This window comes from Urocitellus parryii, chromosome 9 (assembly GCF_045843805.1).
Source record: "Urocitellus parryii isolate mUroPar1 chromosome 9, mUroPar1.hap1, whole genome shotgun sequence".
Lineage (NCBI taxonomy): Eukaryota > Metazoa > Chordata > Mammalia > Rodentia > Sciuridae > Urocitellus > Urocitellus parryii.
In genome coordinates, this window is record NC_135539.1 from 31,725,194 (window position 1) to 31,741,405 (window position 16,212).

At 36.5% G+C, this 16,212-nt stretch overlaps 1 protein-coding gene across 1 annotated transcript in view; it reads right to left on the reverse strand.

Annotated features, from left to right (window-relative positions):
- Window positions 1-413: 413 nt before the first annotated feature.
- LOC113193533 (cytochrome P450 3A9-like) overlaps window positions 414-16,212 on the reverse strand; it is a 32,372-nt gene continuing 16,573 nt past the window's right edge. Inside the window, exons 8-13 of the mRNA XM_077802470.1 lie at window positions 10,147-10,274; window positions 8,504-8,570; window positions 5,771-5,931; window positions 4,233-4,459; window positions 1,555-1,717; window positions 414-920 (exon numbers count right to left, since the gene is read on the reverse strand). Of these exons, the coding sequence (XP_077658596.1) occupies window positions 825-920; window positions 1,555-1,717; window positions 4,233-4,459; window positions 5,771-5,931; window positions 8,504-8,570; window positions 10,147-10,274 (842 nt within the window). The 3' untranslated portion in view covers window positions 414-824. The remainder of the gene's footprint in view (window positions 921-1,554; window positions 1,718-4,232; window positions 4,460-5,770; window positions 5,932-8,503; window positions 8,571-10,146; window positions 10,275-16,212) is intronic.

A 16,212-nucleotide genomic window follows, 5' to 3' on the forward strand; every position in this document is an offset into this window, starting at 1 on the left:
GTATGGCAGTATGTATAAACGTGGCTGTATAACCAATGTGATCCTGCAGTCTGTACACATAGGAATAATAAGAATTCATACCCCATTTGAATCAAATGTAAGATATATGATATGTCAAGATCAATGTAATGTTTTGAGCAACTAATAAATTTCTGATGTAAAAAAAATTGCAGAAGGACTTTATGAATATACTTTTCCAGCAATGGGAAAATTCACAGTGGGTTACTCTATCTTACTATTTACTTTGAATTTCTGAAAAATTTTCCATGTATTCACTGATTGTGAAGATAAAAAAAAGTCTTGACTCTCACTGATTCAGTACTCTATATCCCCTTATATGGACATAAAGACTTCAGATAAATTTTATAAAGATATGTTTATTGACTTTCTCATTATAAAACTTATCACAGCATATTTCAAAGAACACATCATATATCAATGTCACTACAAAAACCACCACAACCACCCTCATTTCCATTAACAATTGTTGACAAATTTGGTGATTATTGTTGATTCTCTAATCAGAGCTCATGAGGAGCTGCCAGGACTAACTGGCGGTGAGAGGAGAGAGCCCATTAGAGCCAGAAAGGGTGAGCCTTCACATGTGGCACTGAGGTGGGCACTTCCTTTCCATCATAAAATGGATAATACTCTGTACAGACCCTGAGCAAGCTCAGCAAAGGTCCAGCATCTCTTATCATTCTTCAATTGAGGAATATAGAGTCAATCTTCATTTTGAGTTTTCTTCACAAAATACATTTTTCTTCTCTGATGTTGTAGGTCCCAGGCTCTGAGGATAACAATGCACAAATCCTTAGGGAAGTTCAGGCTCCTCTTATTGTCCCATCTCTGCACACAGCCTTTAGAATAATAGGATTTTTAGGTTGAAGAAGACCTTGATCTCTTAATTCCAGTGGAATCTGTAACATATAGACAATCATATGGAGAAGCACTGAGTGAAACACCAATAATCAAAGGAGAAAAGTAGAGAAGATACATTAAGCACAGTGATGCTCTACAAACATAAAAACTACTTTTAGTATCATATACTTTGAATTCGTCCTACTCGTTCTCTAAGGTGTGCAATGATTGGATAGTAAAATTATTCATTTATCTGGAAAATTATTTCATAAACATTTATCCTGTAGAAGGCCTGAGACAGGGAGATACTGTAAGCTCTGGTGAGGAGAGCTTCACTTAAACATCAGAACCTGTAGTCACCACCCCTCACAACTGTGCACACGGTCTCTCCAGGAGACTTAAAGCTGAATTTACACTGTGCTCAAGATCACAGTCCACACATACACATGACACACTAATCTGCATTGAGTTTATATTTTTTTACACTTTATTCTACATAAAGCCATAAACTTAGAGCCGCCATGGTGAAGAACTCTAAATCTCAAAGATGGTGCAAAAGAGACTCACTAGACTCACTTAGATCTATAGATCTTAGAATTAAATGATGAATAAGCATATATTTTTCTGTAACTAGGCCCCTCTATTTGAAAAAACATCTTGAAATAAACATTATTTATATGAAAATCTACTGACCTGTGTTTCCTTACAAGGTTGGAAGGAGAAGTTCTGCATTACTTTGAGAAGAGCAACTTTCATGTTCATGAGAGCAAACCTCATGCCAATGCAGTTTCGGGGGCCACTTCCAAAGGGCATGTACATGTACGGATCAATACTGTCCTTGTTTTTCTTACTGAACCTGGTACCACAATAGATGACAAGTCAACAAAACATTAAAACCACAACAGTTACTTGTTTCATTTTCTGCCTTAGACTCCCCCAAGCAATGGTGTAAAAGATGATTTCTTGGCTGGTCATTGAAATCCAGCTGTGGTTTTGCTATGAGAATTGTTAAGCTATGGATTTTTTCCATCTTTCTCCCCCTTAGCCTATAGGAGTTTTTCCACCTTGCTCCCTCTTATCCTAAAGGATCTTTCAGTCTTTTTGAGATGGGATAAATGCTATTTCAAAGAAAATCATGGTAAATTGAGACAGAAAAGAAAACAAAACACTCATAAAATATAAGGAGTATAAGAGTGAATAAATAAAATGAAATAAGATAGTGATTATGTAGGTTATGGCACATGCTATAAAATCTGAAAACACCGACACACACACACACACACACACACACACACACACACACACATGCATACACAAAGAGTCATTATACCATATCTGAGGAGAATTAGTTTTAGCATCAGAATAAACAAAATCCTGAGTGATCAAGTCTCTTATAAAAATAATGGGGAAATACTTGTATAACCAATGCACAACCTGAAATATATTTTAAATCATCTCTGGATTGCTTATAATAACTAATAATATGTAAATACTATATAAATACTTATTGTATTAGACTGTTTAGGGGAAACTGACAAGAAAAAAAGTTTATATAGTTAGTTGAAATTATAGATGCAAAAACCATACATACAGGCTGAACACAGTGGCACACGCCTGTAATCCCAGATAATTGGGAGGCGGGGACAGTAGGATCCCAAGTTCAAAGCCAGCTTCAGCAATTTAGTGAGGCACTAAGCAACTCAGTGAGACCCTGTCTCTAATAAAAGACAAAATAGGGTTATGGATGTGGCTCAGTGGTCAATCGCCCCTGAGTTCAATTCCTGGTACCCCCCAAAAAATCATACATGCAGAGGTTGAATGCATATATTATCAAGTGCTAGCAAAAATCAAATAAAATATGATACAATCTATTTTTGCAAAAATATCTATATATGCATAGGAATATGTTTATGAGAACATGATCATATTATTAATTCATGATTATTTAAAGAATTTAACAAACTAAAAAGTTTCATCTCAGCAAAAGAAACAATTTGTGAGCAAATTTTTACCCCTCACACATTAGATAGAACACAAATCTCTGGGATTTATAAAGAACTCAAAAGAGAAGCACCAAAAAAACAAATAACCCAATCAATAAATGAGCCAAGAATCTGAAGAGATACTTCTCAGAAGAAGATATACAATCAATCAACAAATATATGAAAAATGTTCATCATCTCTAGCAATGAGAGAAATGCAAATCAAAACTACTCTAAGATATTATCTCACTGCAGTTCAGAATGGCAGATATTATGAAGACAACAATAAGTGTTGGCGAGGATGTAGGGAAAAAAGTACACTCATACATTGCTGGCGGGACTATAAATTGGCACAGCCAATATGGAAAGCAGTATGGAGATTCCTTGGAAATCTGGGAATGGAACCACCATTGTACCCAAAAGACTTAAAAACAGCATGCTACTGGGACACAGCTACATCAATGTTTATAGCAGCACAATTCACAATAGATAAACTGTGGAGCCAACATAGATGCCCTTCAGTAGATAAATGGATTAAAACAATGTGACATATATACACAATGAAATTTTACTCAGCATTAAAAGAGAATACAATCATGGCATTTGCAGGTAAATGGATGTTGTTGGAGAAGATAATTCTAAGTGAAGTTAGCCAATTCCAAAATAAACAGATGCAGAATGTTTTCTCTGATATAAGGAGGCTGACTAATAGTGGGGTAGGGAGGGGGAGCATGGGAGGAATAGACAAACTCTAGATAGGGCAGAGGGGTAGGAGGAAAAGGGAGGGGGCAGGGGCTAGCAAGGATGGTGGAATGTGATAGACATCATTTTCCAAAGTACATGTATGAAGACACGAATTGTTGTCAACATACATTATATACAAACAGAGATATGAAAAATTGTGCTCTATATGTGTTATAAGAATTGTAATGTGGGCTGGGGATGTGGCTCAAGTGGTAGTGCACTCGCCTGGCATGCAGGTGGCCCAGGTTCGTTCCTCATCACCACACACAAACAAAGATGTTGTGTCTGCAGAGAACTAAAAAATAAATATTAAAATATTCTCTCTCTCTGTCTCTCTATCCTCTCTCTCTCTCTAAAAAAAAGAATTGTAATACATTCTGTTGTCATTTATTTTTAAAAAATCAATTAAAATTTTTTTAAAAAAGAGTTTAGGATAGTGAATGGACATAGCATTCATTTTGTTCCTTGTCACAAATTCATATCATGCAACAAAATGTATATTTATAACAGGAAAACTGCTTAAAGTACAAAGGCATATATAAAAATGATTACATAGCTACCTGTATTTCATTTATGATAAGAAATACAAGGATATGCTTGGACAACCCTAGCCCAGGGTGGTTCCCTTTCCCAGAGGCCCTGTACCTTTCAGGGCGGAACTCCTCAGGCTCTGGCCAGTGCTGTGGGTCTCGATGAAGAACATAGCTTGGTATCATCACTACTGTTCCCTTCCTAATGAGCATTCCATTGATTTCAACATCTTTCTTACACACCCTCTCAATTCTGCCAGCAATTGGGTACAACCTGAGAGTTTCATTCACCACCATGTCCAGGTACTCCATCTGTAACACGGTATCATAGGTAGCAGGTGCCTAAAGAGAAAAAAGAGATTTTTGGAAATTCATATTTGGAACTAATTTTAAACTCAATTTACGTAGTATTATTGAAGTGTTAGGAGATCCCAAGAATAACAGGATGGTGAAGGAGAGTAGTACTTACAATTGACTAAGCATTGTAATAACAATCATGTCCATTTGACAACCCTATCCATGGCCCACTGAGAAGTGCAGATTAGTTATGAACATAAGAGACCTTTGGGACAATCCCAAATACAGTGTGTAATATCCTCAGCATCATCATGTACTACTATTTCTCATGTGAGGAAAAGTAACTAATAGAATATGACAATTACGCACAGACAAAATATGTGAAAGTCACTGTAACCTTTCACTAGAAAAGTTACATGTCTATTTCAAGGAAATAGAACATAGAAAAGAGGAAATAACCCATTATACATCTGCTTTTTCTTGAATAATCCTGTTTGGAGGATTATTAGATATAACACTATATCATGTAAAAAATGTTGGGAAAAATTGGTAACTTCCACCCTAACTCAACCAAAAGAAATCTAAGATTGGATGGCACCATGTCACACAATATCAGTTCCAGAGAACAATCTAAGGAGGACAGGAAGCCACTCTCAGTCCCACTCTCTGTTGCTAGACCAGTCTCCTGGTAGTTCTTCAGGGCTTCATTGTGAGCTCTGAAGAAGAGGCTTTGTGCCCACTTCACTGCCAAACCAGCCATGCCAGCCCCAGAGACCAGATGTCTTCATGTCCGATAGACTCCCTGTTTAGGCAGAGGTGTGAGGACAGCAGCACAACATGTGGCTAATGCCTGGCGTGACATTGGAGAGGACACAAGGTAGTAGTAAAGAGTGTGGCTCAGAAGCCAGGAAACCTGACTCATCCCTTGGCTGCTTCTCTCTAATACATGATCAGAGAGTGAAGATGTGTGGAGCAGAGCAGAGTCAGCCTGCCCACCAAGCCCAGGCTCACTCAGCAGACAGTCAGGCAGGAGCTCATGCCACAGCTCAGCAGAGCCAATGATATGGACACTTGAGTGACACATGCTTACACTTCCTAGGTATCATCATGGTAACTAGTAATGGGTTAATGGATACAATTGAAATTACACTCTTAAAAATTCCTTGTAGTTTTGGGAATAGCATTTTCCCCAAAATACTTTTTTCTCCTTCATTTGTCTCTTCAGAGCCTTTCCAAATAGAGATGGTGAAAAAAAATCAGTGACTATATTTGGACAAGGCCTCCTAGGAAGGGAAGAGGAGGCAGTCTTGTTGAGGCTCTACCTCTCTCCTCCCTCTCCAGGTACCATCTTCTCACCTTATTGGGCAAAACTGCATCAATCTCCTGCTGCAGTTTGGTCTGGACATCAGGATGGGTGGCCAGTTCATACAAAATGAAGGAAAGAGCACTGCTAGTGGTCTCATAGCCAGCAAAAATAAAGATAATTGATTGGGCCACAAGCTCCAGATCAGACAGGGCTAATGGAAGAGCAAACGCAATTTAGGTAAATCCAGCAAATCACAACATCAGAGTTTAGATGAAGATAAATCCCATTAAAACCCACAGATAACTAGGCAGGACCATGGAAAAGCAATTCAGGGTCATTCTCATGTCTATCTGATAGGGGAGCCAAAGGAAAACTAATTTTAATCCAGTTTTCCTGAGGTCTACACCACTCTTGGACTTGGCTTCTAGCTGTGCCATTCTCAGCACCACCAAATACAGGTAATTTCAAGAGACACCATTTCTATCTAAGATACACAGTATGATAAATATGGACTTTTAGATACCTGGGCCTTGAAAAAAACATGATCCCTATGCCAAATATGCAATTCAAGATAACAAAAGAAAACACAAAATAAGTGTTTGAAAGATCTACAGAGTTCAGATTTACTGATAATGATTTTCTATGATGATGTCATGGGAACATTTAATTATCAAAATTTTTATCCCAGTGAGTATGAACCCCATGAAATAGGACTATAAAGTCAAGGTTTGGGCCAGCTGCAGTGGCACACACCAGTAATCCCTGCATGAGGCTGAGGCAAGAGGATCATGAGTTCAAAGCCAACCTCAGCAACAGCGAGGCACTACTCAACTCAGCAATACCCTGTCTCTAAATAAAATACAAAGTAGGGCTGGGGATGTGGCTCAGTGGTTGAGTGCCCCTGAGTTCAATTCCTGGTAACCCTCTCCCCTACACCAAAAAAAAAGTCAAGGTTTGGAGCTTGGGTGTTTGCATTTGTACCTACTAGCCACATGTGAGTGTTTAAACTTTAATTAATTAAAATTCAATACACTTCTGTTCCTCAGTGGCACTAGCCACATGTCATGTGCTCAGTAGGCACATATGTTTGGTGGTTATTTTATTGATGAGTTAAATATAGACTGTTTGCTTCATCATAGAAAGCTGAATATAACTGGGTAGATACTACAGGATGTATGGATGGATGGATAGATAGATAGATAGATAGATAGATAGATAGATAGATAGATAGAAAGATAGACAGATAGATGGGTGATACGTATATGTGAACATAAAAATATGTATGCTAGGGCTGGAGTTGTGGCCCAGTGGTAGAGCACTCACGTAGCACATGTGAGGCACTGTCTTTGGTCCTCAGCACCACATAAAACTAAAATTAAGTATTGTGTGCACCTTCAAATAAATAAATATATATTTTAAAATGTGTATGTTAGCAGGCTGCAGTGAGCCTAGTCCTCATCTCTAGAATTAATTGCTCAGCATTCAGGAATTTTTTTCAGATGGTTGTCAAGGCACTGGGTACCATGAATTAGAACTGCAATGGAAGTATTTGTGTAATACAGAAATAAGCTGTAAATTAGGGGGAAAATTTTGAAGGGGAGAGAAAAATAGTTTATATCACTGAATGTGAGTAGATACAGAAATATTTCTTTCCTCTGCTCCATATAGAAGTATTTTATGTTAATATTATCTTGTCTGCCGAGAGTATCTAAAAGCAAAAATCTGTAAGATGATTATAGATTTTGATCTCTAAATTCCATTAATTGCAAAAACAAAAACAAAAATCAAAGCTGTCAGGAGAAACGGAGCAGAAACCTGGAATATCTTAAATCAGAAAGCAAGAAAATACTTGGAAAATAAATGAAAGGGGCACAGGATACACTGTACGCTACTATAATGTGGATACATGTCATAGAATGTACAAGACCAAGAGCAGACCCTAAGGAAATCTGTGGACTTTGAATGAAAAAAGTGTGTCCTACAGATTCCTGAACTGTGATAAATATAACTCTCTGGTGGTGGATATTAAGAGTGAAGCATTATATTTAAGACTACATGGAGAATCTGTATATTTTCAGCTCAATATTGCTATGGCCAGAATAAAGAGAAGCTGCTTTTAAAACAATCATTAAAAAGGTGACAAGAATAATAGAGGACTCATGAGCCTACAAGAAGGGATTCCAGTGGGAAAATATGGGAGAAATTGAGCATCAAAATAAAAATAGTAGGGGAAAGGGAAGAAAATGAAAGAGAGAAATGAATTACAGTAGATGGGGTAGAGAGAGAAGATGAGAAGGGAGGGAAGGGGAGAGGGGATAGTAGAGGATAGGAAAGGCAGCAGTATATAACAGACACTAGTATGGCAGTATGTAAAAACGTGGATGTGTAACTGATGTGATTCTGCAATCTGTATATGGGGTAAAAATGGGAGTTCATAACCCACTTGAATCAAATGTATGAAATATGATATGACAAGAGCTTTGTAATGTTTTGAACAACTAATAATAATAATAAATAAATAAATAAAAATAGTAAGAAAATAAGTTGAATAAAAATACCATGTGGGTAAAAGAAATATTTGTTTCTATCAGTTTCAACATTTGAACATGGTTCTAGATGTGTTTCTCTAGAAAATTCCTCAGCCTACTGCATAAAATATCCAACCATGGTCTTTCTGTGACTTGGTAGAAATGCTCTTCTTCCTGGAGAATCTCCTGCACATTTCCAGAACACCCTCCCCTTTGAGTTTCCCCATAAGTAGATGAGATAGCAACCTTGTTTACCTTTATGAGACTCCACGTCTTTGGAATTCTGAGAATTTATCATAAGCTGAAGAAAATCCACCCGATGCTAGAAACAGAGTGATTTCAAAGATAGAAGGTTAATTATGAAGTCAGAAAAAAAATTAAGAGTGCAGTACTTATCTTCCCTTCTGAGACTATGACTTACCTTTAAGTACAGAAGTCTAGCTGGAGTTTCCTAAGTTATCAGTGAAGAAAAGCATCCATCTACAAACTTTGAAGAGTAGGACGTTTTCCTGAGTGAAAACAGGCTATGGTGTCTAATAGCTACTGGTCTTTGCTCACCCTGCTTGTGAGCTTCAGTGGAATCTGAACACAGCCTCCTGGCCAGAGAGTGGCTGGCTTTGTCTCCTGTTACATTTGTTTGCTCAGGGAGAAGTTCTGGACTGCAATATTTTGTTTTACTGCCATAATTCTTCACTAAAGACGCCACAGATTAATCTCCTGAAATTTTTTAGAGCTCATAATCAGATTTTGGGCAAGCTTCTTGAAAGATCCCACCATGCTTGAAGCTATGAACTTTGTCCTGACACCTTGAGGGCCCATCCTGGCTCCCTGGCCTTCACACATCCTTGTGCTGGGCTTCACACATGAGGCAAAATTTTTACCTAAAGAACCCCATGCCTGCTCCATGAGGGTCCAGACAGTACCAACTACCCTGAGGATGCTTTCTGTGGAGAGTTTGTAAAGTGAGAGCTTCGAAATATAAGGTTTCTTTGCAAATATAAAATCTGATAAAATTAAAGCACCAAGAAAATAATTTTTACGTTGAAATTTTATCTATTGAGAGAAGGGATATGATAAAATGTTTTTCCTCTATTTAAAAAATAATTTCAACTGATATATAAAAAACATTATGCTGTACATATTAACAAGGTAACCCGATTATATATGTGCTCTTTTATGTTTATGTCAATTTAAATGCATCTTTCATAATTTCCTGATGGTGGATGATTTCAAAATATATTTGGCTCAATTAATAAGAACAATTTTAACATAATGCTGCAATAAACATGGGAGTGCATATGTCTCTTTGACATACTGATTTTATTTCCTGTGGTTATACACCTAGTAGTGAGATTTATGGATCATACAGTGGGTCTGTATTTGATTTCTGAGGGTCCTCCACACAGTTTTCCATAAAGGTTAACCTGATTTGCATTCTACTCAACAATGTATAAGGACTCCTTTTTAGAGTATTTGGGACTTTTTCTATCAGCAATATTTATGCCTTGACAAACTAAATTCCATTCCCATTATTTAACTGTAAATGCTTTCTCTTTGGTTCATTATTTTTTTTCAGTATTTGGAATATGTAATTGTATTTCTTTAAATCTTTTTTATTAGTTCTTTTTAGTTATATGAGAGTAGAGTCCATTTTGACATAGTTATAAAAGCATGGAATACATCTTACTCTAATTCAGTTCCCTCTCTGATTCATTCTTGTATCTCAATTACCAGATGCTAAATTCTTTATTCCCCAGAAATGAGAACACCTTACTATTCTCAACCAAGAGTTCCTCATCTGCCTTATAAAAATATACAAAGAAGTATGGAACTTATATACCCATAGGCAAATAAGCTATCAAAAATGAACCTCCTCTGTATCCACCACTGGATTTTACCTGTTGTTTCTCTTGAAGGCGACTTTCTTTCATTCTGTTTATAGCTTTCTTTAAAAAATTTATGACATCCTTTGGAAACATAGAGATATTCATTGCCTCATAAATTGGAGTAAGGAATGGAAACATTACTGCAGGGGAAAGAAAAAACAAAGGACACTTTAGTGAAAAATGTAAAATTTACTTGGAGCAATTACATCTTTTCTACCTATCACAAAAGTGGAAGTCACAAGGGTTCCTAAAGAGGAACTGTTTCTGTTGGGACCACTGATTGAGTTCCAGGCCACTGGCTAAGCAAGAGGATGTCATATATATGGCCACCACCAAACCAGTGAGATCAGTGGCACCTTCTGCCTCTGTGGAGTGACCAAAGGAGCAAGATGAAAACCCTGACCCCTTTCCCCTTCATGAACTGCAATAGCGTGTCTTTGGATAAAACTAGGCTTTAGTCTGAGGCTTCAGTTAATCATGCTCTTCAAGAAAGGGCAGTCATGATGGGACCAACAGAACATGTTTTCCTCGAGCACCACAGGAGGAATCCAGAAGGCATTATTAGAAAGAAAATTGGGAAACTCAAAGTATGAGAAAATTGATCAATATATACCTAAAGAAACACTGGATGAAAGAAGACATATAGTTAAATAGATAAAGTTTTGAAAGGAAAAAAGGAGGCATAATATATCAAACTTATGGAATGGAGTAAAATCCATCATTGCTCAGAGGGAAATTCTTATCTATTAAATAAAAACAAAGATCACAAATGAATGATAAAACTTTACATAATAAATAATTAAAAATAAAAGCAAATTAAACTTAAAGGAAACAGAAGAAAGAAAATATTAAGGACCAAAGTGGAAACTAATCAAATAAAAATTAAAATCAATAGAAGAAATTAATAAAAAGAAATGCAATTCTTTGAAAAAAACAACAAAATTTGCAAAATAATAGCTACACTGACCCAGAAATAGAAAGGCTACAGTTAGTAGCATTCAAAATGAAAACTGGGGAAATACTGACATTATAAACATAGAAAGAATTATAAAGATGTTGTAACAATCAGATTATCATAACAATTATACAAATTACATAAATTAAATAGAAAAATTCCTAAAAAGACAAAAACAACAGAAACTGACACAAAAAGTAATACAAAATATATATTGACATACAGCATGTGATGAGACAACATTAGAAATTAAGAACTTTTCTACAAAGTGAAGCTCAAGTCCAGATATTCCATGGACAATTCTACCAAACATTAAAAGAACTAATACCAATTCTTTACCTCTTTACAGACATTCATAGAATTACCTAGTATTTTCTAAATATAGAATATAGTGAACACTTGTAAAGGATCCTAAAATGCCCATGTTAACCTAATCCTAAAACTTAACACAAAGATAACACAGGAGAACTACAAACTGATATATCTTATAATTATGGATGCAAAAATCTCAACAAAATAATTTGTTGTTCTTCTCTCTCTCTCTCTCTCTCTCTCTCTCTCTCTCTTTCTCTCTCTCTTCCCACATATCTATCTCCCCAAAGTCTCTTTCTCTCTTTTCTGATGCTACTAGCCAACATCTTTTTGATTCCTCTTTTATGCTTCCTAAGATCTAATAACTCTATATCCTCACCTCCTACCTCCTTAACATCTCATCCTCACCTCTCCAAGTTCTCTCTTTGTCCACCATTATAAACTGTAGACCCTTTTGCAACCTACTGTTTACATTGTTGATAATAATTAAACTCACCATTTCTGTCTATTGTGACAAAACAGTAAACATCTCAATAGAAGCTATTTGGTTAAATTAAGCTGGTATATTGTTTGCATTTAAATATGTGAATATTGATCTCCTCCTTAAAGGAGAGGTAATGGATCCTGCAGGGACACTATAAATCTATTGGTAAAAACTGTAATAGCTTGGATCTACACTGCAAAAGGGAAAGGCACACAAACAATATGAAAAAAAAAACAAGGACAGAAAGTGCTCCAAACAAACCAAGATACATTACAAGAACCAATGGCCAGCACAGAAGAAGAGATGTCCAAGAAGGAGTTCAGGATGTATGTAATTAAAATGTTCTGTGAATTAAAGGATTACATAAGAAAGCGAACACAGGTAACAAAAGGTCATTTCAATAAAAGCTACATAGGCAAATACAGGAAGCAAAATATTACTTCAATAAGGAGATAGAGATTATGCAAAAAAGGCAAAGAAATCCTTGAAATGAAGGAAAAAATAAACCAAATTAAAATTCAATAGAAATCATCACCAACAGACTAGATCACTTGAAAGATAGGACCTCAGACAATGAAGACAAAATATATAATCTTCAAAGTAAAGTTGACCACAGAGTGAAGAAGTTAAGAAACCATGAGCAGAACATTCTTGAATTATGGGATAACAGGAAAAGGCCAAATGTAAGAATTATTGACATACAGGAAGGCATACAGTTCCAAAACTAAGGAATGAACAATTTATCCAATGAAATAATATCAGTAATTTTTCCAAGCCTGAATAATGAATTGGAAAATCAAATACAAAAGGCTTACAGGACACCAAGTGTACAAAATCACAAAAGATCTACACCAAGGCACATAACAATGAAAATGCCTAACATACAGAATAAGGAAAGAAGTTTTAAAGCCACAAGAGAAAGGAATCACATTACATATAGGAGGAAATCAACTAGGATCTCTTCAGATTTCTAATCCCAGGCCTTCAAAGCTAGAAGGTCCAGGAACAATATATACCAAACTCTGAAAGAAAATGGATGCCAATCAAGAATCTTATATCCAGCAAAATTAAGCTTTAGATTTCATGATAAGGTAAAAACCTTCCATGATAAACAAAAATTAAAATAATTTACAACTAGAAAGCTTGGACTACAGAACTTCCTTAGCAAAATATTCCATGAAGAAAAAATGAAAAACAACAATGAAAATCAGCAAAGGGAGGAAATACACTAAAGGAAAAGCCAATCTAAGGAGAAAACAAGTCAAGTTAAAAACCAAAAATAAAGCAAAATCACTGGAAATATGAACCATGTTTCAATAATAACCCTGAATGTTAATGGCCTAAACTCATCAATCAAAGACATAGACTGGCAGATTGAATATTTTACAAAACCAACAATATGCTGCCTTCAAGAAACTTATCTCATAGGAAAAGACATCCACAAACTAAAAGTGAAAGGTTGGGAATATATATATACCACTCACGTGGACTTTGTAAACAAGCACAGGTTCTATTCCCATATCAAATAAAGTAGATTTTAAGCCAAAGTTAATCAAAAGGAATAAAGAAGGACATTTCATACTGCTTAAGAAAATCATTCATCAACAAGAAATAAAAATTAAAAATATTTATGCCCCAAACAATAATTATGGAATAACATGAAAAGGCCAAATGTAAAGGCCATCTACATTCATCAAACTCTTCTCAATTTCAAGAGTAAAATGGACCACAACACAATAAAACTGAGTGACTTTAACACACCTCATTCACCTCTGGATAGATCTTCCAAACAAAAGCTAAATCCAGAAACAACAGAACTCAATAATACAATCAATAACTTAGACTTAACAGACATATGGAGAATATTTCATCCTTAAATGAGTGAATACACTTTCTTTTTGGTAGCACACGAATCCTTCTCTAAAATAGATTGTATATTATGCCACAAGGAAACTTGTAGCAAATACAAATAGAGATACTACTCTGCACGCCATCAGATTATAATGGAATGAAATTAGAAATTAATGATAAAATGAAAAATAGAAGCTACTCCAACACCGGGAGACTAAATAATATGCTACTGAATGAGTAAGGGATAGCAGAAAACATCAGAGAGGATATTAAAAGTTCTGAGAGGTAAATGAGAACACTAATAAAACATATTGAAATCTCTGGGACACTATGAAGGCACTACTAAGAGGAAAGTTTATTGCATGGAGTTCATTCCTTAAAAGAAGAAAAAGACAATAAATAAAGGACCGAACATTACATCTCAAAGCCCCCCCAAAAAAGAACAATCAACACAAAATGTAGTAGTAGACAGGAAATAATTAAAATCAGAGCTGAAATCAATGAAACTGAAACAAAAGAAACAATTGAAAAAATTGACAAATCAAAAAGTTGGTTCTTTGAAAAAATAAATAAAATTCATAAACCCTTAGCTAAACAAATAAAGAGAAAAAAACTTAAATTACTAAATTTGTGATAATAAAGGAAATATCATGATGAACACATCTGAAATACAGAAGATAATTAGAAAATATTTTGAAAATTTATACTCCAATTAAATAGAAAATATCAAAGACAATGACAAATTTCCAGAGTCATGATCTACCCAAACTGAATCAAGGTAATATACACAAGTTAAACAGATCAATTTCAAGCAAAGAAATAGAAGATACCATCTAAAGCCTACATACAAGGAAGAACTCTGAACAGACAGATTCTTACAAGACCTTCAAAGAAGACCTAATACCAATACTCCTCAAATTATTCCATGAAAAAGCAAAAGAGGTAAAACTTCAAAACTCATTCTATGAAGCCAGTATCACCCTGATTCCTAAACCAGCTAAAGACACATCAACAAAAGAAAATTAGACCAATATCTTTAATGAACATAGATGAAAGTAGTCTCAATTAAATTCTGGCAAATCCGTACTATCAAAAGTGTTACACACATTTAGGAATTCCAACATGGCAGCGGGCGCGGAGAGATCAAGTCTCTGACCTCTTCAGCTGTGTGGGCATAGGGAGTCGTAAACAATCTAAATTCTGTTTGCTCAGGATCACTAGGCAATATTGAGCTGACGTGGATCTGGGGCGAACAGTCTCGACCTCTCAGAACACACACTGAGCCAGGATCGGCTGAATTCAAGCTCCCATTCACCTGCTTCCCGTAGACAAAGAGCTGTGACTCAGCACTAATCCATCCAGCTGAAACAACCAGTCAGCCCTTCTGATCCTACGGAGGTTAATGCCAACCGAGCCTTCATAGGTAGTGGCCACAGGTTTGAAATGGGGCTTGGGAGAGACAGTAAGGACCCACCCGTTGCATTGGTCACCCGGCAAAGGGAAACGAACTGTCGCCATTTGCAAGAGATACCACCATGGCAGAGAACTGACATCACCAGACTGCAGCAGAGGAGATAACTTCATTGAAACCTGCTGCTACAGGTGTGTAATCCCCTAGCCTTCCCTCTCCACACCTTAAGGGAAACCTTAAGGGCCCCTCCCAGCTCTCCCATAAGGGCCCCTCACAGCTCTCCCGTGAGCGCAATAGCCAGACCAAGGGAATCAGACATGGCGAGGGACCCGCGGCGCGGAACTCCCGCCTACCACTCGCACCAGTACTGACAACTGAGGTCTCTTGCACCAGCTACTGGGGGCGTGGCTACCAGAGGGCAAGTAAAAATCACTGAGGATTCTCAGCCCCAAGCACTACAAACTTAGGGTCTGAGGGAATGGCAAACAGGGAGAGTGTGCCCAGTCCTTCATGAAAACAGGGCTCCCGGGAGCAGCAGACCTGAAGTGTAGCCAGTATTGTGGTGAGCGGCACCGGTGAGAGGGGCCTGACTAGAGGAAAAGTGGGGAAGTGACTAGACACAAGAGGAGGCCCTAGGCACTCAGGATTGGAGACTCGCCCAGTCTGGGAGGAGGAGATGCTGCACAATGATTGGTTCCCGTGTATTGACAGGAGAAGCTTGGCCTGGTGGGCACAGCGCCACCTACTGGAAGAGAAGTTAATCAAACTCTAAGACTGCATTTATTAGGTTTTTTTGTTTGTTTGTTTGTTTTTTCTTTTTTTTTGATTTGGGTTTTTTTCTTTCATTTTCATTTTTCTATCTTGTTGTTTTTTTAAATTTTTTTTTTATTTTTTTCTTCTAATTTTAATTTTTATTTTTTTATTATTATTATTTTTAAAATTTTTTTATTTCCTATTTTTTCTTCTTTTGTCTTTTCATTTTCTTTAAATTTTCTTATTCCCCCTTCCTTGAATTCTACCTGCTTACTCTCATTCTCTTTAGTGACTTCTTCCCTTCCTTCTAAT